Source organism: Festucalex cinctus, chromosome 3, assembly GCF_051991245.1.
Source record: "Festucalex cinctus isolate MCC-2025b chromosome 3, RoL_Fcin_1.0, whole genome shotgun sequence".
In the NCBI taxonomy this organism is placed as follows: Eukaryota; Metazoa; Chordata; class Actinopteri; order Syngnathiformes; family Syngnathidae; genus Festucalex; species Festucalex cinctus.
In genome coordinates, this window is record NC_135413.1 from 33,273,568 (window position 1) to 33,293,165 (window position 19,598).

At 46.5% G+C, this 19,598-nt stretch overlaps 4 protein-coding genes across 9 annotated transcripts; 2 read left to right on the forward strand and 2 right to left on the reverse strand.

Annotated features, from left to right (window-relative positions):
- On the reverse strand, positions 1-4,734 carry znf277 (zinc finger protein 277). Its single transcript, XM_077517974.1, has 12 exons — positions 4,707-4,734; positions 3,649-3,871; positions 2,953-3,041; positions 2,794-2,876; positions 2,619-2,710; positions 2,278-2,388; positions 2,072-2,204; positions 1,001-1,068; positions 825-921; positions 694-736; positions 443-617; positions 1-233 (listed from the first exon to the last, which is right to left on the reverse strand). Exons 1-12 carry the CDS (start codon positions 4,732-4,734, stop codon positions 47-49), a joined length of 1,329 nt encoding a protein of 442 aa, XP_077374100.1. The 3' UTR covers positions 1-46.
- Positions 4,735-4,839: 105 nt separating this feature from the next.
- On the forward strand, positions 4,840-8,624 carry immp2l (inner mitochondrial membrane peptidase subunit 2). 3 transcript variants are annotated; one of them, XR_013282939.1, is made up of 6 exons: positions 4,840-5,009; positions 5,754-5,914; positions 6,692-6,795; positions 6,882-7,037; positions 7,408-7,510; positions 8,280-8,301. XR_013282939.1 is itself a non-coding variant. In XM_077517849.1 (6 exons), exons 2-6 carry the CDS (start codon positions 5,780-5,782, stop codon positions 8,421-8,423), a joined length of 552 nt encoding a protein of 183 aa, XP_077373975.1. In that variant the 5' UTR covers positions 4,840-5,009; positions 5,754-5,779; the 3' UTR covers positions 8,424-8,624. The 3 variants fall into 3 exon arrangements, 2 of the variants coding, with proteins under 2 accessions (XP_077373975.1, XP_077373977.1); XM_077517849.1 differs by having other exon boundaries at positions 6,882-6,947; positions 8,280-8,624; XM_077517851.1 differs by lacking the exon at positions 4,840-5,009 and adding an exon at positions 5,017-5,678 and having other exon boundaries at positions 6,882-6,947; positions 8,280-8,624.
- A 574-nt stretch (positions 8,625-9,198) lies between these two features.
- pdcd2l (programmed cell death 2-like) lies at positions 9,199-11,953 on the forward strand. Its single transcript, XM_077517848.1, has 2 exons — positions 9,199-9,715; positions 10,458-11,953. The coding sequence occupies exons 1-2, from the start codon at positions 9,268-9,270 to the stop codon at positions 11,090-11,092; spliced, it is 1,083 nt and encodes a 360-aa protein (XP_077373974.1). The 5' UTR covers positions 9,199-9,267; the 3' UTR covers positions 11,093-11,953.
- LOC144016564 (nuclear factor of activated T-cells, cytoplasmic 3-like) lies at positions 10,206-19,299 on the reverse strand. Of its 4 annotated transcripts, XM_077517844.1 has the most exons (13): positions 19,273-19,299; positions 18,871-18,934; positions 17,647-17,914; positions 17,037-17,360; positions 15,589-15,939; positions 14,926-15,088; positions 14,369-14,574; positions 13,617-13,789; positions 13,391-13,531; positions 13,164-13,219; positions 12,728-13,055; positions 11,413-11,577; positions 10,206-11,321 (listed from the first exon to the last, which is right to left on the reverse strand). In XM_077517844.1, exons 1-12 carry the CDS (start codon positions 19,282-19,284, stop codon positions 11,462-11,464), a joined length of 2,202 nt encoding a protein of 733 aa, XP_077373970.1. In that variant the 5' UTR covers positions 19,285-19,299; the 3' UTR covers positions 10,206-11,321; positions 11,413-11,461. The 4 variants fall into 4 exon arrangements, with proteins under 4 accessions (XP_077373970.1, XP_077373969.1, XP_077373971.1 ...); XM_077517843.1 differs by lacking the exon at positions 10,206-11,321 and having other exon boundaries at positions 11,368-11,577; XM_077517845.1 differs by lacking the exons at positions 10,206-11,321; positions 19,273-19,299 and having other exon boundaries at positions 11,368-11,577; positions 18,871-19,266.
- Positions 19,300-19,598: the final 299 nt, after the last annotated feature.

Consider the following 19,598-nt stretch of genomic DNA (forward strand, 5'->3'; position numbering starts at 1 on the left):
GACGTCATCAAAAAAAAAAAAAAAAAGGTGGTGTGGGGGATTTCGTTCAGGTGTTGTTTCTGAGCAGATTCCTGAGGACGCTGTTCTCCTTGACGATCCTGGCGTCCATCACGTCCTCGGCAATGACGGGGACGCCGTCTTCTCCCGCTCGCCCGTCGCCATCCTCGCCGTCGCCGTCGCTGTCGGGCAGCGCGCACAACAGCCCGTCGTTCTCGTAGGTGGGGAAGTAATACCTGACGCAGCGACAAACGTCAGCTCGACTTCGCGGGTATCCGACTCGCTCATTCATCAACTTTTGCAAATCATCCATTCATCTGTTGATTGCTGTCAATTAATTGATGAACGAACTGGACTAAGAATTCTTTTAAATGGACAGCGCGGAACATGCAATTAAAATGTGAAGGCAACTATTAGTGACGGCGTTCATTTGTTGTTGACTGACTGCGGTTGGTTCCACGTGCGCGGGGGCGGCAGCGTCATGGCGTGCCGTCGCTGGCGCAGATGTCGCAGGACGTCGGCCCTGCAGCCGAACTTGTCCTGGCAGGCGTGGCAGCGGTTCTGATGGATCTGCCGCCGGATGAAGTTGACCAGCTTCACCTGCTGGTAGAAGCTCAAATCTGAGCGGGGGGAGGAGGAGCGCGTTTAGACGCGCAGGCGTGAGGCCGCCACAGCGAATGACGGCCGCCCACTTACTGAGCTCCGCCCTCAGACGCGGCAGATCAAAGTCGTGGACTTCCTGCTTGGCAGCAAACAAACACGCACAAAAAAAACAAAAAAATCGTCAGGACGGATCCGAGCTGAAGTTGTGAGCGGAAAGTTCAAACCTTCATGTGAGCGTAGACGTCGTCCATGGTGTGGCGCCGATGGTCGCAGAACAAGCAGACGGCCGACATGGGGCAAGCGCGCCAGTCGGACCAGTCGCTGGACAGACAGACGGACGGACGGACGGACAAACGGCGTCAGACGGATGAAGCGAGCCAACGGCGACCTGTCCGCTTACTCGTCTTTGTCGTCCGGCAGCTCGCGGTCGTCCTCGCTCTGCACTTCCTCCCACGTCTTCCCCAGCTCCTGCCGCACGCGTCACATCATCATCATCATCATCATCATCATCATCACATGATCAATACACTTTGGAGGCATTTTTTCGTTTCGTTTCGCTCCGTGTTTGTCAAACCTGGTCCTTGGGCGGGGCCAAGGTTATTTCAGTTAACTAAAACTAAGGAAAAACTCAAACGAAGATTTAAAACAATTTTCATTCAAATAAAAACAAAAACTCAAACGATATTTGATGTTTACAAAACAAAAACTATAATGACAGCAAAAATGTCCTTCGATTTAGTCTTTGGCAATTCATTTAATACGTGAGCCTTAAATTGGGGACGATTTGAAATCTGATATTAAGTCGATTTATTTTTGATATTAACCGTATTAAAGATGTTTGAAGGCGTGTCGCACAAAAGTGATGTCATCTTGCAGCAGCCAATAGAAAAGCACCAAAAGATGATGTCACTCGCATGCTGATTTTTTAAATATTGCGCACAAGTCATAAACATTAAAAAAAACAAAAACTAATACTGAAACTAACTCGAACTAAACAAAAACTCAGCATTTCTGAAATAACTCAAACTAACAGAACCACCCTGAAAACAAATTAAAACTAACTCGATTAAAAAAACAAACTCAAATGAAAAATTCCAAACCTATAATAATAATAATAATAACAACAACTTTGGGCAGGGCCCACGATCCAGCCGCTTGCGAATGAGCTGTCATTGGAATCACCTGTGTTGGAAATAGGGAGACACGGAAAACAGGCTGGATCGTGTGCACCGCCCGAAGATCACAAATGGTTTAACTCATCCCAAAAAAAATTTCCATCTCTCTACTGTTGCCAAATTGAGAGTGCAAAAATGCACCAAACATAAATTGATGATAATTGACTTTTTTCCAGACCAATACATTATTATTTTTTTTTTAAGTAGAAATATGTCTTTGGGACACTTCATACATTTGAAAGTAAAACATATTTATCCGTTTTTGGCAGCAAACGAGTGAAGTAAGCGAGCGCTACCAGATAGTTGATGATGTAGAATCGGTCGTAGTGCCGATTGCTGGCGTTGATGCGGCGGTGCGCTTTCTTCCTCATGTGATCCTTCAGCGTCATCTTGTCCTTGAACGTCTTCTCGCAGTACAAACACTGCAGGCTGACACCGGCGGGCGCACCATGAAAGCGGGACAAAAAACGGGAAAACAAAAATGTCCGACAGACGGACGCACTTGGCCATTTTGTCCTGCAGCGTGTCCAGCAGCTGCTCGCAGTAGACGATGTTGTCGGGGAGGCCGATGTTGAAGGCGTGCTCGCGAGCCATGTGGTTCAGCAGATGGCACCTGGGAACAACGTCTAAACCTGCATCAGATGCCTCCATACCGGAACCGCCACAAAAATCCAAACAAAAAAACCTCACATTATTTGTTATCCGTTCAAAATAGTAGCACGTCTGCAAAAAAAAATGTGATACTGAGCCATTTTTTATGCCAAAAATAAACGTTTGTCATTGTAACTGAGCGTGTTTCATTGTCGTGGTTCGCCGGCGGGATGGCGTCACCCGACCTCTGACCTGTTCCCGGCAAACTCGTCGTTGCAGAAGACGCAAACGCGACGGAAGCTGCGATCGTCTCGCTCCTTCTGCTGCTGCTCCAGCACCTCCTCCTGACAAACCCGAAATGACGGGAAGCCATGAAAATTGTTTTCCAAAAAGCCAAACGTCGTCCTGTCCCGCTGGCGTTTCTCACCAGACGTTTGCGCTGCAGCTTCTCTCGCAGGGCGCGGTCTTCCGGAAGGACGTCGCACAGCAGGAAGTAACGCTCCTGTTTCTCTGCACGGGTCATTTTGGACGCCGATCACGCGGCGTCGCGCGCACCAACCACAAACGCACCTTTCCGCGCACTCACCCGCAGGCCCGGTGGAGTTGGTCTTGATCTCGCTGCAGAAATCGCCGACCGGCTGCTCCAACAATCGGCCTTTCCAGTACAGCAGGTACCTGCACGCGACATGATACAAATATGACATCTGAAGCCATTAGGATATTGCGAAAACAGCACATCGACAACATTTTGAACTAGTTTTCAGTCTGGTTCTGTTTTTAGAAGTTTGAGTTATTTGATAAATACTTCATTTGAGTTAGTTTCAGTATTAGTTGGGTTTTTTTATGTGTATGACTTGCGCGCAATATTTCAGAAAAAAAAACACTATTAGGAGCGCTGTCATGTGAAGGCGCTTTTCTATTGGCTGCTGCTCGATGTCGTCGCTTCTGTGTGACACACTTCCAAACGTCCTTATTTCGGCGGTTCATATCAAAATAAATCGACTTCAAATCACATTTCAAACCATCCCCTAAGGCTCATGCACTCAATTAAATGACCAAAGACTAAAACCAAGGACATTTTCACTATAATTGGGTAGTTTTGTAAACATAAAATGTAGTTTCAGTTAGTTTTCATTTTTTAAAAAGCAATTTCATTTTTATTTTATTTCGTTAATGAAATTGTTCTTTGAATTTTAAAAAAAATATTTTTTTTTTTATGAGTTTGATTTCACTAAAATAACCTTGATCCTCATGCGCACACTATTTTGCTTGCGAGACTTACTTGGGGAGGTCCGCGATGAGTTTGACATCGGCGATGACCAACTTGTGGCTGAGCAGGAGATGCTTGAGGAGCTGGTCCTTGTGCGCGACAGGATGCGACTCGGAGCAGAAGAGACACGACAGCGTTTCGGCGCCGCCGTCGTCGCGGCACGCGCCGGCATAATAAGGCGCTTCCGCTTCGGGCTGCTCTGGGAAACACAGCGGCTCCAGGATGTGGCCCTCACCTGAGAACATGAAATACGGATGCATTCTCTTCTGTTACTTACACACAGTTATGGTGCCCCAGGGATCAGTTCTGGGGTCAGTATTTTTTCTTCTTTATGTGAATGATATTACAACTGTTTCAAAATTGTTAAAATGTATTTTATTTGCAGAAGACACCACTTTGTTTCATTTTGGGAAAAATATACATAATGTATTACAAGTAATAGAGAAGAAGAAAAGAGTTTCAGAAAATTATGAAGTGGTTCAATGCCAACAGATTGTCTATAAACATCAGTAAAAACAGATTTGTGATTTTTAGCTGTAGGAATATTGATGTTGAAGCAACACTGGTACAGCAATAGAAAGGACTAATGGAATAAAGTTTTTAGGTATTATTATTATTATTGCTGAACACTTAACATGGAAAATGTATGTCTCTTTTTTCTCGAAGTGCTTGTCTTTTTTTTTTTTTAAGATTTAAAATACATATTTCATCTTTATTTATCCAGGAAAGTCAAGTGAGATTCTCCAAGCACAATAAGGGCTACCAAACAAATACGTATTCAACGAACTGTACGGTATGGCATAGTTACATGATTCGGCAAAAAAAAATAAAAAAAATAAGCTGCCCATATTTCGCTATTGTTTGCAGTCAAAAAAATAACAGATTGCTAAACAGTTAGCTTATCCTAGCACAAGCAGCTCAAGACGTCGAAAAGACAAGCGATGCAGAAAGGTGTCTCTCAGTGGTTTCGCTACACAACTATTTCACCAGTTGACTTTCTTCTAATAAAAAAAAAAAACACAGGAAAACTCGAAAAGATGCCTAAAAGGACTTTAAAAAGTTGAACAAACCGTCATCGCAGCTGTCGATGGCAGCCATCTTGTTGCACCACATGACCAAACTGCAACAGGCTTGACCAATCAGTGTCCACGATTTAATACGTCACCCGACTGCCAATTTGACGAGATTTGTCATTTAAAATAAATTAAATATTATTTAATAAATAATAGTCTATTTCAACTAATGATTAATATAAAATGTAAATACATGAACTTAATTTTTTATTAAAAGACAGGGGAAAAGTGTAAAACAGGAGTGGTGTAGGACCCTGAGTGGACGTCCCCCGCGGCATCAGGAAGCCGGGGCTCATGCTGGTGAGTGTGTTAGCATTAGCATTAGCATAGTGGAGCTCATACTAGTTGTTTTATTTACTTGCCGTCTCAGATTTTCTTTCGCCGTTAAAGTTGTCTGAGAGCAAAATGACATCTGCGTCGCTTTCAGCTATCCGTATCTTACTCCATATTATTTGGATGTGTTTAAGAAATCTCCATCTGCTCTCGTTAGCCACGTGGCTAACCTGTTAGCTCCTCCTGGGACACAATGCAGACGTTCGTGATTTTGAGGTCAAAACTGTCACATAAGTTTATTTAAAAACGCACGCACAACAAAAGTCAAACATTTGTCCTAAGCTTATTTATTGTAATTAATGAAATGTTAACTAGTAATGGTTCATATTCTTAAATGTAAAAATTAAAAGTGGGCTGTGAAATTATTTTAAAAGTAGCTTATGAATATTTGGAGGAAATAGAATGAAACCAGGCTGTCTTTTGCGAATACTGTAGCATAGTATACTGTCTATATTTGTCCACCATTTTTTTGTTTGTGTTCTGCTTGTTGTGGATTTGCTGTGAAGAGAGATTTCCATATGTCCTCGCGGGCTGCAGAGCCGCATGCTTTCGATGTTTCCCTCCTCCAACACACCTGCTTCAAAGGACCAGCCCATCTTGCAGAAACCCGATGACGATCCTGCGCATTTGATTGAGGTGTGTCGGAAGAGGGAAACGGCCCAAACATTATTCATGCGCTTGGGCCTGACTGTGATGTCATTTCCTGCGCAGCTTCCCGCCTGTGGCGCCCGGTGAGCATGTCTCGGGGGTCCGGATGGGGGCGGCGCTACCTGCGCGCCTTCGTCGGCGGCTTCTTCGTGGCCGTGCCCGTCACCGTCACCGTCCTGGACCGCTTGGCGTACGTGGCCAGGGTGGAGGGCGCGTCCATGCAGGTGACGCAAACAAACATCAGTAGGGCTGGAAACCTCACGATACAATATCACAATTATCAATATATTGGTCAGGTCATTAATAAATCCACGATAAAACTACTCAAGACATAAACGGAAGCTTTTTTTCAATGAAAAAATTGTTTCTTTTTGTACTCTGACTGAAGCACAATATTCAAACTGGCGTCTTCTTCAAATATACAAATATCTTCTTAACGTTGGCAACTTTCTGTCAGCAAATGAGTTTCTTTCGTAAACACTATCGTCCCGCAACATGTCAGTTAGTCACATGGTTCCGTGACACCATTTTTTTGTGTAACATTGCAAAAGTAAAGAAATCAAATGACTTTCATATTAAAGGCAATAAAATCAAGATTAATATTCCTCAGAAATTGTGCTTCAGAAAGTCCAAACATAAAATATGTTTTCAAATGTTAAAATTGAAGATATAATCCACATTTTTGTGAGTGAGTTGCTCGACAGGTAAATGTCTTCCACAGGTCAAAGTGCGTTGAAGTCTTCTTTGCCTGAAGACGTGCGTCCATTTCCCTGCCACTCTTATGAGGCGCTCCCCCTAGTGGCCCATCAAGTAATTGCTCAATAAGTCATCAACAATGGAGCCGTTCTAGTGGCTGTATATTAACGACAAATATTGCCGTACTTGCGCAGGCGTACCGAGAGACAAAGTATGACGATTTATCGCCACATGGATATAATCGTCACACTCCCAAACATCAGTGTAACAAAAATAATTGTGCCCGTTTGTTTTGCTGTCGGCAGCCGTCCCTGAACCCGGAAGGAGCGTCCGAGTGCGACGTGGTCCTGCTGAACCGCTGGAGCGTTCGAAATTACCGCGTCCAGAGAGGAGACATCGTTTCCATCATGTGAGTCCGCGACAAACGTGACGTACGTGACGTTGTCTTCCCGGGAGGACGGACTTGTCTGCAAGCTGTCGTCATCGTCGTTTCAGGTCTCCCCGGAATCCCCAGCAGAAGATCATCAAGCGCGTCATCGGCCTGGAGGGAGACTTCATCAGGTGCTCGCCGTGCGGGAGGGAAACACACACACGCACACGCCTTTCATTTCCTGCCATGCTAAGCTAGTTAGCATGATTCGCATTTGAACGGCAAGTTAGTGGGAAAAGTCTTCATGTCAAAAGCCGCATGCGGAAGGGGGCGGGGCCAACGTTTGTGAAATGCACTATTTTTTGTCATTTTTAAATTTTATTTACAACGAATAAACTGTAAACAAATGTTGAATATTTTTTGACATGATTTCCAAAAGGTTTGTGTTTGAAATCATTTTCAGAATATTTTTCATTTTCAATAAATTCACCATGTAACATTTTTTTTGATAATGTTAAAAGGAGTTTTGCAAAAAAATAAATGGCCGTGTAACGATCTCGTATACAAAATTGATTTTTGAACGCCCGAAAACAAAACCAATCACGGCGAGTCGACTTCTTTTTTTTTTTTTTTTTTCCGTTCGCATGGCAGGACTCTAAACTACAAGAAGCGGCACGTGCGCGTTCCTGACGGTCACCTGTGGATCGAGGGGGACCACCACGGCCACAGTCTGGACAGCAACACTTTTGGCCCGGTAAGCGGAGCTGCCACACGAATCCTCCCGTTCGCCTTCCAAAGTCAACTAGTGTCTCCAATTAGGTCAATCGTTCTCCTTGAATCGGCACTTAAGAGTTTGGAAGTCGCTTGTAAATCGAGTTTCGGGTGAAATATACGCTATTGCGTCTTGCTACTGTGGGAAGAATCAATTAAGTTTTGCGCGTTTGCGGGCCTTCCACCGGGAGAGCTCACTGCTGCCACTCGTACTGTTGTGGCACAACATGGTACTACACCCTGGAAGGCATCGCTTCGAAATTTATAAACAGAAATTCACACATAATGACCAATCGCGATATGGGGGGGTGGTGAAACGTGTATTATCTTTTTTTTTTTTTTTTTTCACTTTTGCGTAATTGCACACACCCTGCCTGATCCAGAAACATGATTGTCATTAGGTTTGTGAAACTAAGCAGCACTTACTGTCCATTTATTTCTTCTTATTTTATTATTAACTTGTTAATAAATAGTGACCAATCCGTCTCCGGCCTTATCCGACCGAACTGCTTATGTCGCATGTGTACGTATAGCGTATAGTTTAGACAGTAAGTGTTGCGGTGGGAGTAGCAAGATGGCCGCCCTGCGACTTCAACGGCTTGCACTGGCGCGTATGGCCTCTCGCCTATCCAGTCCATATATACAGGAGAGTGGAAATCCGAACGGGAGGGTCAAAGGTCATGATGGTAAGTGCAGCGATGTCGACGTGACTGAGGTGTGTGTGTTGTGTTTTTCGTGCGTGTCGCGCGTAGGTGTCGCTGGCTCTGCTGCACGGCCGCGCGTCGCACATCATTTGGCCGCCGGGCCGCTGGCAGCGCATCCGAGCCGATCTGCCGCCAAACCGAGCGCCGCTGGCCAGCCACGACCGGCGCGATGGTGACGACGAAGAGGGCTGAACGCGCGCAGTCTACTTGGAGCGCCTCCTGCTGGCGGGAGGCTCTGTTGTCACGTGACGTGACAGTGATGTCATCATTTGGGACAACAATCGCCACTTGTGTTTTTATCAGGATGGGAAGGAAAAATCATGTTTCATCATCATGTTGACTTCCATCCATTTTCTAGACCACTTTTATTACCAATAAATCAAGTTGATTTGATGAGCAATCAGAAATTGGGTCTGGGATTCCCCCCGCGGAATTTTACTAACTTTTTTTGTCACTGAAATTTTGAAATGTTAACTTCTTTATGCTATTTTTATTTTTTTTTTTAAAGTTTTTCATTTTTTTGTGAGATATTTGAAAATTGATTGACCATTGTTTTGTTTTTTTAAAGATGGATGGATTTTTTTTATATATGTTGAATTTTTTATACATATTTTTATTTTAAAATTTGACTGCTCACTCTTCCAAAAACAAAACCATAACTTTAATATTAATAATAAACAATATAAATAATAATTGATTGCTAATATCTAATAATAAATTAATTATATAATTTATTAATATGTAATACATTAAGGATTTTACATTTTAATAATGAATTTCTACTTCTTCTTTTTTTTTTATATTATGTTGAATTTTTTTAAGACTTATTTTTATTTTAAAGTTTGATTTCGCCCTTCCAAAAAAAAAAAATGAAATTCAAATAGCAAGTAGCATACTCGCGCTCCTGTACTTCCATCTATGCCGCTCGTGTACTGTAGATGGCGCCAGTGTACGTTTCGCAGCAGTGAGCGCCAAGCGAAGAAACGTCATCTTCCTGTTTGGGCTCGCGAGCTAACAAGTTGTGCGCGTGCCGACGATGTCGTGTTCGCTTCTGGGCGTTTGCGACGGCGAGCTGGACGAGTCCAAGTACCGCACGTCGTTCCTCACCAACAAGGTGGGCGGCCTCCCGGACGTCGTACCGGGCGTGGCGCGCGCCTTCCCCCGCTGCGGCCGCTGCTCGGCCCCGCTGGTGCACGTGGTGCAGGTCTACTGCCCCCTGGAGGAGTCGCCCTACCACCGCACCCTCCAGCTGTTCGCCTGCCCGGCCGCCGAGTGCGCCGGCCGGCACGAGAGCTGGACGGCGCTCCGCTCTCAGTGCCTGCTGAGCGTCGACGGCGGCGGAGAGGCGGCGCGGACGGCCGGTCGGCCCGAGCCGACCAACGACGCAGCGATGTCGGCTAGTGACTGGTGCGGCTCCGCCGATGATTGGGGCATGGAGGACGAGGACCAAATCGCCCCGCCCGTCCCGGAGGAACACAACAAAGGTAACGAGGCGACGCAAAAAGTTTGTTTACGACTGCGTCACCCATGAAAAAACAAATTGCACTCATACTCGTTTGATAGTTGACGAATTTAAATTTGATTGGTGCTGAAAACAAATATTAACATTTTTAGTATGTGTTTTTTAAAAAGACGTTTTTTATTAGTTAAAAAATGACGTCAGTGATTCTTTGATACCATTTTTTTTTTTTTTAAAGATTACAGTATTCACTCAGCAATACCTGTAATCCTTTTGATCCAAATTTTCATTGAACACACGATGTTGATAACAAATTGTAAACAAAAACATTTCTTCCTGATGACATGCTGACTGGCTGAAATTTTCAATTCGAGTTTGGTGTCGTGTCACTCACATGCGTCCTTGGCAAATGTTTGGCGTCCAAAATCTTCCTGCGTCACCAGATCACGTGCTGGCCTGAGGGGGGGAGAAGAGGAGAAAAAAAAACAAAAAACACGCACACTGGCCACCAGGTGGCACAATTGCTCACAAGTGAAATTAAGTGTTGGTTTGGGGAGTTTTTTTTTTTTTTTTTAAATATTAAGGTTATTTTTTAGATGCTATGCTATGATTCTATGGATTTTGTTTGTTTTTCACTGAATACATTTGGAGATGTGGACTTTTTACACAATTGTTTTAGATGCTATTTTTTTCAGCTGTACTTTCATACCTCAGATTTTTTTGGTTTGTTTTGCCAACCACAAAACTTGTGACAAATGCGGTTGTAGCTCCTCCTCCTGCGGATGACGTCATCAGCGTCCGACTGTCCGTCCTCCACCTGGCCGAGCCTCCGCCGGACGTCCCCGTCCTGCGACCGTTCTTCATCAGCGTGCTGGACGAGCGGGACGAAGACGAGGATGGCGAGGACGAGCGCTCGCACGCCGAGCAGCTGCTGAGGGACTACGAGAGGCGGGAGGGAGCGGTCGCCGTCTCCGCGGGACGGCCGGACGCCGACGGCGGCGAGAAGTACGAGAAGAGCCGAGCGCGTCACGGCGACCGCTCCTTCGCCAGGTTCCGCAAAAGGATCGGCGCGTGTCCGCGGCAGATCTTGCGCTACTGTCGCGGCGGGACGCCGATCTTCATCTCGGAGCCCGCGAGCGGCCGGCCGACGGCGGCGGCGACGGCGTGCGCGTCCTGCGGGGGCCCGCGTACCTTCGAGATGCAGCTGATGCCGGCCATGGTCGGTCTGCTGACGTGGAAGGACACGGCGGCGGACGGCGAGCGGTCGCCGCCGGACTTCGGGACCGTCCTGGTGTACACTTGCGCTCGCAGCTGCTGGCCGCCGCCGTCGTCAGAAGAGCGGCCAGCCATCCCCGAGTGGTGCGTCGTCCAGATGGACCCCGACCAACACCTCTTCAAATGACGCACGCGTCAAGTTATTAATAATCAGGCATTTTCATTATTAATGAATAAATAACGATTCTAATTTAATTATCGAGGTCGATAAAACTAAATTTGACTCGACAAACTGCTCGTTATTTTCTTTTGAATGTTAACATGAAGAACCTTGTTTGTAAAAGTGACGGACGAGTTGGTATCGGCATCGGCTCGATATTTGGACTTATTTGAAGGTATCGTGACGGCAGCCGATACTGGAAAAGAGAAGAATGGAAAATTGTCATTCATTTCATGCACACGTGGTTATGAAAAGATGCTTTTAATGTGTGAAGACGGCACACAAACAGGAAGTGGAGTAGAAAAAGCGGCCAATGGAAACGTTGGCCGCGTTTGGCTAGAAGCGAAGGGCGGAGTCAGCGAGCTGGCAGTCCCAGTCGTTGCGGCGGGACAAGTCCGACGGGTCGCCGGCGCCACTCGGGTCGCACGCGTCCCTGCCGATGATCTCGTTGACTGCGCGCAAAAGGTGGAAAAAACAATTTCACGTGATCAATAACGTGATCAATAACTTCAACATTTGTCAAGGACGATACAGATTATTAGTTGTCAAGGAGGCCGATAACCGATTCTTTCCAGCCGATATTCATTTGCATTACAAGAGAAAATAGTGGCGTCATTTTTTTTCTAAATGTACTTTTTTTGTGAATTTTAGATATAGAAAGAATTGATAAATGGGTTTAATAATTGTTTTAAAAAAAAAAAAAAAAAGGTTGCAGGGAGCTTCCCGGGTCATCAGAAACGTAAGTAAATAGTTCCCAAAACTTTATTACTGGAAATAAAGTTGTCCAAAATGTCAACATCATTTCTCAAAATTGTTCTGACATTTTTTTTTAAATAAAAAGTGTTGCGGGTTCACAACAAGTATGTTTGTTTTTTTTGATAAAGTGAAAATTTGAATCAATCCAGAAATGAAAAGTTCCCTGTATTCGAGATAGACCGATTATTGGCATTCATAAAAAATAGGAACTCCAAACACAAAAATAAAATCAATAAGTCAAGAAATGAAGTTGAAATTTTAGAAAACTTTAGTGACAGTAGAAATCTTCTGGGATCTATTTACTTGCGTTTGAATTTTTATTGATTTGAATTGAGCCTAAAACATGCTAATGGCCCTGGAAATTTTGTTACTATTTGTTAAACAAATCTGTCAATATAGTTGAAAAAACTTTTTTTTTCTTTCCTGCAATTGAATATTGGCTTGAAATATCGATTATCGGCCTCCTTGACCACTAATCATCTGTATTGGTATCGGCCTTGAACAAAAACCATATCGGTTTATCACTACCGTGTATCTCACCGAGAGACAATTGCATGCAAATGCAAATTGTTGTTTTGATTTAAAAAAAATTTCTTTTAATATTTTTAAAAAATTAAAAAAATCTTTTTACATGTTATTTTTTTTCCTATTGTTCAAAAACAAGTAAAACACAAGTGTGAACATGTTACAAATATTGGGAAAAAAAAATCCAAAATGTGTTAAATTTGTCGCTTGGTGAGATGCCAACTTTATCAGTCGGCCTCCAGATGTGTTGAAAAGGCCGATATTTGTCAAAATGACAAATATCGGCCTATCCCTAATCGAAGGAGCACGATGTGGTGTTACCGTCGTCCAGCGTGATCTCCTGCAGTTCGGGCAGAAAAGGCGCCAGATCGCCGTCGTCGTCCTCCGCTTCCTGTTTGGCATCCGTCCCGACGTGCCACGGCGGCTCGCCGGTGCGCTGACGGAGGCGCCCGCCGTGGCCGCTGGCCGGCCCCGCCTCCCAGGGCTCCCGTTCGAGGAGGTGCGTGTTGGACTCCGGGGGCGCCGCCGGCAGGTACGTGAAACTCTGCAGAGCGCTTCGTCGTCTTTTGCCGTTGGACACGTAGAAAAGCACGTGCGCCGGAACGCCGGCGTCGCGCTCGTACGCCGGAATCAGCGCCGTCAGGCTCGACTGACACACACAAAAAAAACACAATGACGTCATCATCAGGTGACAGTCGTCCGATGAGGTCATCGTCAGGTGACGGCTCGTCCGTCCGATTTTTTGAGCGCCACTTACACTGCTGCTGGTTTCAGGCACGAGCGGCGCGTCCGTCTCCCAAAGGACACGCCCATCTGCCAGCAAGGGAGTGAGTTAGGACACGCCCCTCGGTGAGATCATACTTGACTTGCGTCCTTGTTTGAACAATCAACCCGCCAGACCCCAAATTCAAACTAATATATACCGCCACAAAAAAAAAAGAACAAGAAAAAAACCCAAACCTAAAACGGCGGCGGAACGCTCACCGGGACTTTTCTGTAGGAAGAGCACTTTGGAGCGAGAGGACAAGTTGGATCCTCGGATGACGAGTCGCCGTCCTCCGTCCCGCCGGCAGCTGCGGGGCGCAAAGTCGTCCACACGAGGGAGCTCCTGACCCGAGCGCTGCGCTGCAAAAAGGCGAGACGGCGCCGCGTCAACAAAGCGCGACGTCCGGCCGGCCGGACGGACGGCCGGACGGACGTCGGCGCTCACAGCACTCGACGGGCCGCGAGGCCGTCTGCAGCCACAGCGTCCATCCGTCCGAGCGCGCCAGCGCCGCCCGGAAGACCACCCGCACGCGCGTGTTCTTCCGCCCCGCCTCCGCCTCGCCGTTCTTCAACTCGATGTCGGCGTTGCGCAACTTCAGGATGCCCGCGCAGTCCAACCTGAACAACGCAAACAAAACACGTTTTCGACTGGCCGCCATTTTGACGGAAGCAACCTGCTGTTATTAAAATATTCAGAAGATTCAAGTCTATTCTTTCGTCAGGAAAAAATCTATTCTGTTTCCATTTTGCGACAATTAGCATTAGAATGTAGCCAACTTTCATCATGATTGACATTCCTGGCGAAAACCGACAAAACGAGCTTGTCGCAACACGGCCGTGATTGATCTCAGACGCTGCTGCCACCTGCTGGACGTTTTTGTAATGATTACCACCGCTTCAACCGTTCCGTGCTGCTCAGAGGCGACGTCAAAGTCTTCTGTATGCTCTAGCATTAAAAAAAACAAAAATGTAAATCCGGGAACCTTAAAAGATTAGAAATAGAACGTATTTTGACGTTTTTGGGAGCAAATGTGGATTTTCTGTTTGAAATGAAGCGTGCCGCACACACAAAACAGGAAATGAAATGTCACATTTTCGTCTTGATGAAAGTCGATGACCACATTTGGATCAAAACACGACAAGTCCTAATCGGATCACGATGCGACTTAACGGCGGCGCGAGTCGAGGCGGACTCACGTGGCGCTCATGTGGTCGTCGGGCGTGAGCGCGACCTGCAGGACTTTGGTCCCGCCCATCGTGGTCTCGCGGCAGGCCGTGCTCGCCGTCTTGCCCGTCACGCGCTGGATTTGGTAGAAGGCGTGCGGGCGCGGCGCCTCGCGCTCGTCCGCCGTGCCCAGGAACACCAGCAGGGGGGCGGGGGGGCGCCAGCACGGACCGCTCAGCTAGCAACACAACAACAAAACATTTCTAAGCCTAACTTGCCGTCGTATGAAAGAGTCCAACGACAATTTCTGTCAGCTTGGCAAGCAACCGGCAACTGAGCAAAATGGCCGCCAGCCACCTCATTGGAAAGACAACGCCTGTTGTGACGTTTACGTTTTTCACCTCAAATATTTTCAGTTGACAATCAAGGTTTTTGTGAGATTTGTGTTATTTTGAAAACCCGTTGAGGAAAAACACCAAAACAAAACCCAACAAACTGCAGCCCCGCCTTTCACTGTGACGTTGGGAAAAGGCAAGCAATGACAAAAATCTGCCCGGCAACCGGTGACGATGGTGGGCGGTCCTCTCACCTTGACTCGGGGGTGTCCTCCGTCGCTGGCCTTGACGGCCCCTCGGCTGCCCTCCGTCTCGTAGTGGGCGCGGTGGTACGGCCGAGGCTCCGCCTCCACGCTCAGCCGGTTGGGCCCGAAGACGCTCGGGAGAGGAAAGTCCAGAGGGGGCGGAGACGACGCTCTGAAGGGAAGCGGCCCGGGAATCACCACACTTCCTCTTTTGGCATGCCGCCACTTCCTGTTTGGTCAAGTTCCTACTTCCTTTCTCGTTCTACTTTGTCACCGTGTTACTACTTCCTGTTTAGTCAAGTTTCTACTTCCTTCCTGGCAGTTGTCATCTTTCTAGTTTCGCTCACCATGTTACTATCTCCTTTCTAGTCATGTTTCTACTTCTTCTTTGTATAACTTGTTTAAAATTATACAATAAAGTTAAAAAAAAACAAAAAAAAGTCTACTTCCTGTTTTGTTCTGTTTCTGCCTCCCTTCCGGTGTTTTCTCCCTTTTTGAACATTCAAGTTTCACACGCATAGAAAAACTTGACTGTTGCCATGTTGATGTAAATTGCAATAAAGTTATATATATAAAAAAATAAAAAAAATGTTTCAAGTTTCTACTTCCTGCGCCGCCATGTTTCAGCTTCCTGTCCAACCACGAACAGGAGCCAACGAGTTCGGTATGTACCTGAAAAGGGGCGTGGCTCCAAGTTTGGGGGCGGTCCAGCCGAAGTGGGCGGGCACCTGCAGGAAGAGCTCAGCCAGTCCGCCGTCGTCACGCGACTCCTCGCCCGCGGGGGGCGCCCCGCCACCACGCGCTTCCTCCGGCGCCGAATCTCCCGCCTGTCGCGTCCCGGACGTCCTCCTGGTCTTGGACGGGACGTCCGGCTCGCGGACGGATGGTCCTGGCCAACCGTCGTCCGGGGCGCCGCCGAGCGTCGCGCGTTGAGGGGACGGCGAGCGGGAGTCGACGTCGGCGTCGGCGTCGGCGTTGGCGTGACGACGCTTCCCGCACGGCGACGTGGGACGGGAGCACGGTCTGCGGACGGACGGACGGACATGGTCACTTCATCAAGATGTTGTCATTGTCTGCTTCAATCAATTTTTATGGCTTCAACTTTCATCCAATCTGATGTGAAAGGATGAATGACTTCATCTTTTCACAAACGTTTTCATGTTCAGGTTTGATGACCTGCACGCATGACGCTCAAATTGGTTTTTTATTTTCCCCAAGTCGGATTGAGAATTCGTGCAAAAGATTGAATCGTATTCGCCCAACAATGGAAGTCATATCAAATTCTTGGATTTGTCAAACGTGTTAAGTACATAAAGCAAAACTAACACCTAACAATTACCATAAATATTTATATGTAAATCTGTGACAATTAGGGATGTAATGACAACAGCAATATTGTGTTATCGTGATATTAAAAGTGCCACAATATATCATCGTTGAATTTGTGCAGTTGTAGCACCCTCTGGTGGCCAGTTTTTTAGTGCAGTTGAATTTTCCCAAGGCATGTTTTGGCCCTTCTATGTTTCAAATCCATCCCAACTGTCATATAATGGGAACATAATATTCTTTGGAAGTGAGTCAATATGTGGAGGAACTCAATTATAATAAAAATAATATTTTTGGTGAGCTTTTTTAATATCACCAACTTCCCCACAACATTGTGATAATTATCGTATATGGTGAGGTTTGGATATCGTTCCATCCCGAATGGCAATAAAACAAATGAAACTGCAAATCGTCTATCGGTACCATCACTATCAGTGTAATAATAAATAATATTGCATTTTGTTCAAAATGTTCACAGACAGAATGTGAAGAATGAATCAGATTGCGTATCACGATTTAATGCTGCAATTCAGTTCATTGTGCAGCTCCTTCTTGGCGTTCCCGCCTTGACCATGAGGGGGCAGTATAATGCAGACCCGAATGAGTAATTGTAATAAAAAATTTGCGGTTGTTGGAAAAAAAGATAAGAAAGATTTGCCGGTAAATCTTGTTGGAAATAAACGAGAACATTTTGGAGCACTAAAGTGAAATTGGATGATTTGCGGCGGCATCGTGTTTGGGAATCGGCGTAATTAAGTCAGCGTTAGAACAATGTTCGCGGTAACCGTGGCGACCTGGAGGAAGCGCGTCGGTCGATCCAGGCGTCGTCGGCGCCGGCGCCGGGCGAGTGCTGCGGAGACTGGCGAGGCGACAGCGCCGGGCTGAAGGAGGCCGGCGCGTTGGGCGAGTTCTGGTACTTCCGCTGCCACAGCTCCACCCCAAAGGCGGCTCCGCCTCCCGCTCCGCCTTCTGCTCCGCCGCCGCCCGGGCAGCCCAGCGCCAGCAGCAGGGCGGCGTCCCGGAGATCGCCGTCCACGTCCTGGTTGACGGCGTGCGACCACGAGTCGCACGACGACACGTCCGACATCCGGCTGCGCGACGACGGGCTGCTGCACGGGCTGCGACATGAAAGCACAAACGTCACACGCTTGCAAGAAACTTACTGATTTTCAAACTTTTTTTCTTTTTTGGTATATAGTGTTCATTTCATCAACGCACATTTTTCACTTGACAAAAATTGGACGAGACTGGACAAAAAGCCTTCATATATATTAAATCTTGCAAAAACACTGATAAGCATGCAGTTTTTCACCAAAAAAATGAGGGGAAATCCTGGGAAAAAAAAAAATCTCCCACTCTGCAAATCCACAAACGGTGATGTCGGCGAAGCGTATGCGAGCGTACCTCGGGCAGCAGAAGGCGGCATCGCGGTAGCAGGGGTCGACGGGGAGGTACAGCTGGTCTCTGGGCCACGCCTCCTGCAGGTAGCCGCCCTCCGCGCCCAACTCGCCGCCGATGGCGGTGATCTGGATGCTGGGACAGTGAAACGCCGGCGGGCTCCCGTCCCGCCCGCCGTACGCCGACCACCTCAAGTCTTGCCCGTAGGGGGGAGGGGCCCGCCCGGGCCACGGCGGCGGCGGCGGCGGCGGGGTCCTCGTGTGACCATGGAGACCTGGCAGGAGACGGACGGCGACCTCGTCAACATTTGCATGGCAAACTTGCGGCTGAGCAGGTAAGCCACATTTGCATAACGTGATGTCATCAAATCGGACACAAGTAGTGCGTTGACAAACTGGCGCTGGACCAACTGAGGCCATCGTAAATCTTACCGTGTACATGTACAAGTTTACTGATGAGTATTTTCTAAATTAGAGGTTTAAAACCCGTATTGGGTCCCGTTATGGGCTTTTTGGTGGTTCTGAACAAGTCATTTCAAAATAAGATACTACCTACGGGCTACAATAAAAATAAAATAAAATAAAAAAATTGCAATAATCGACTTACAGATGCACATCGGGATTAATCAGTATCAAATCAAATCGTGACCTATGAATTGTGAACCAATCGAATCGCAAGCTCAGTTTAAAATAAAATTGCCGCAAGAATCATCTTCTTTCTGCTCCTTTTCATTCAATAAAGAATATTGTTTTATATTCTGTTTCTTTTATAAACAAATGAAATTAAAAAAAAATGAAGTTGACTGAGCAATCCACCAGTCAAGTAAGACAATCACAACAACAAACTACAAGTGACAAGTCAACCCCCCAAAGTCCCAATTTAAAAATGGAGCAGAATTCAACAGCTGACAGCTGGACGTGTCATTTCCACGACACATGGCCTTCGCGCTTCCTCTTCGCCCCTTTCAAAATAAAAACTTCAAGGGTACTTGGCCAACGTGTTACGACCTCGAATCGAACACGGTTCACACAGCAGGACGTATTAATTCCCCAAAATGATATTTTTTAATGAAAACTAATGAATCGAACAGGTTCTGAACTGGATGTCGTGACTTTTTGTTCAATTACGCCGACGATACCGTTTCCAACGTCCGGCCCGATTTGAGGAAATTGACGTTCACTTGACGTGAAAGCCAAACGTGTTGAGGACCCTCAAGTGAACCGGACTAACCTTCATTTTGTCCGCTGCTGTCCTCCTCGTCGAAGACGAGTCCGAAGTCCAGCTCGTCCGCGCACTTTGCGGAGGACATCGAAGCCGAAAGTCAACCAAAACACACACAAAAGTTTGTCTGTCTGTCTGTCTGTCTCGCTCGCTTGTGACAACTGGAGACGTGACGCCGAGCAGCCTGCTAACCTTCCAAGTCGTTCGTCGTGGCAGTGACGCCAAATTTGAGGTCGGAGGAGACTACGAAATGGACGACTTGACTTTGTTACGCTAACTTCAAACACAACAAGTTCATTTGCACTCCTCCTCGCGATGAGCTGCTGCGTTCAAGTTGGCTCGGTCGGCGCACATTTCCGTGGAATTCATTTAATTACAATGTTATAATTAAGCTCACACGAGCCAACTTACTTTGTATGTCATGGATGTAAATTGTGAAGAACAGTCCACATTGTCGCTCCAAATAATATTCATTCAGACGTTTGGACTAGTCTCGTATTTTATCGCGGCATTCTTGCAGAATCCCGATGAGTTTGAACGCGACGCGAACTGTCCTGGCAGTGACGTCATCGACCGGGCGTGTTCTCCGCTCAAAATTTGATTTAAAGCGTTAACATTTAAATAAATAAAAAAAGAAAAGAAATATAGATTACCTAAAAACAAAAGAATATTTTAAGTCTCTCTTCACGTTTCTTTTGAACAGTGTTAAATATTTTCCATGTAGTTTGTTTCAACTC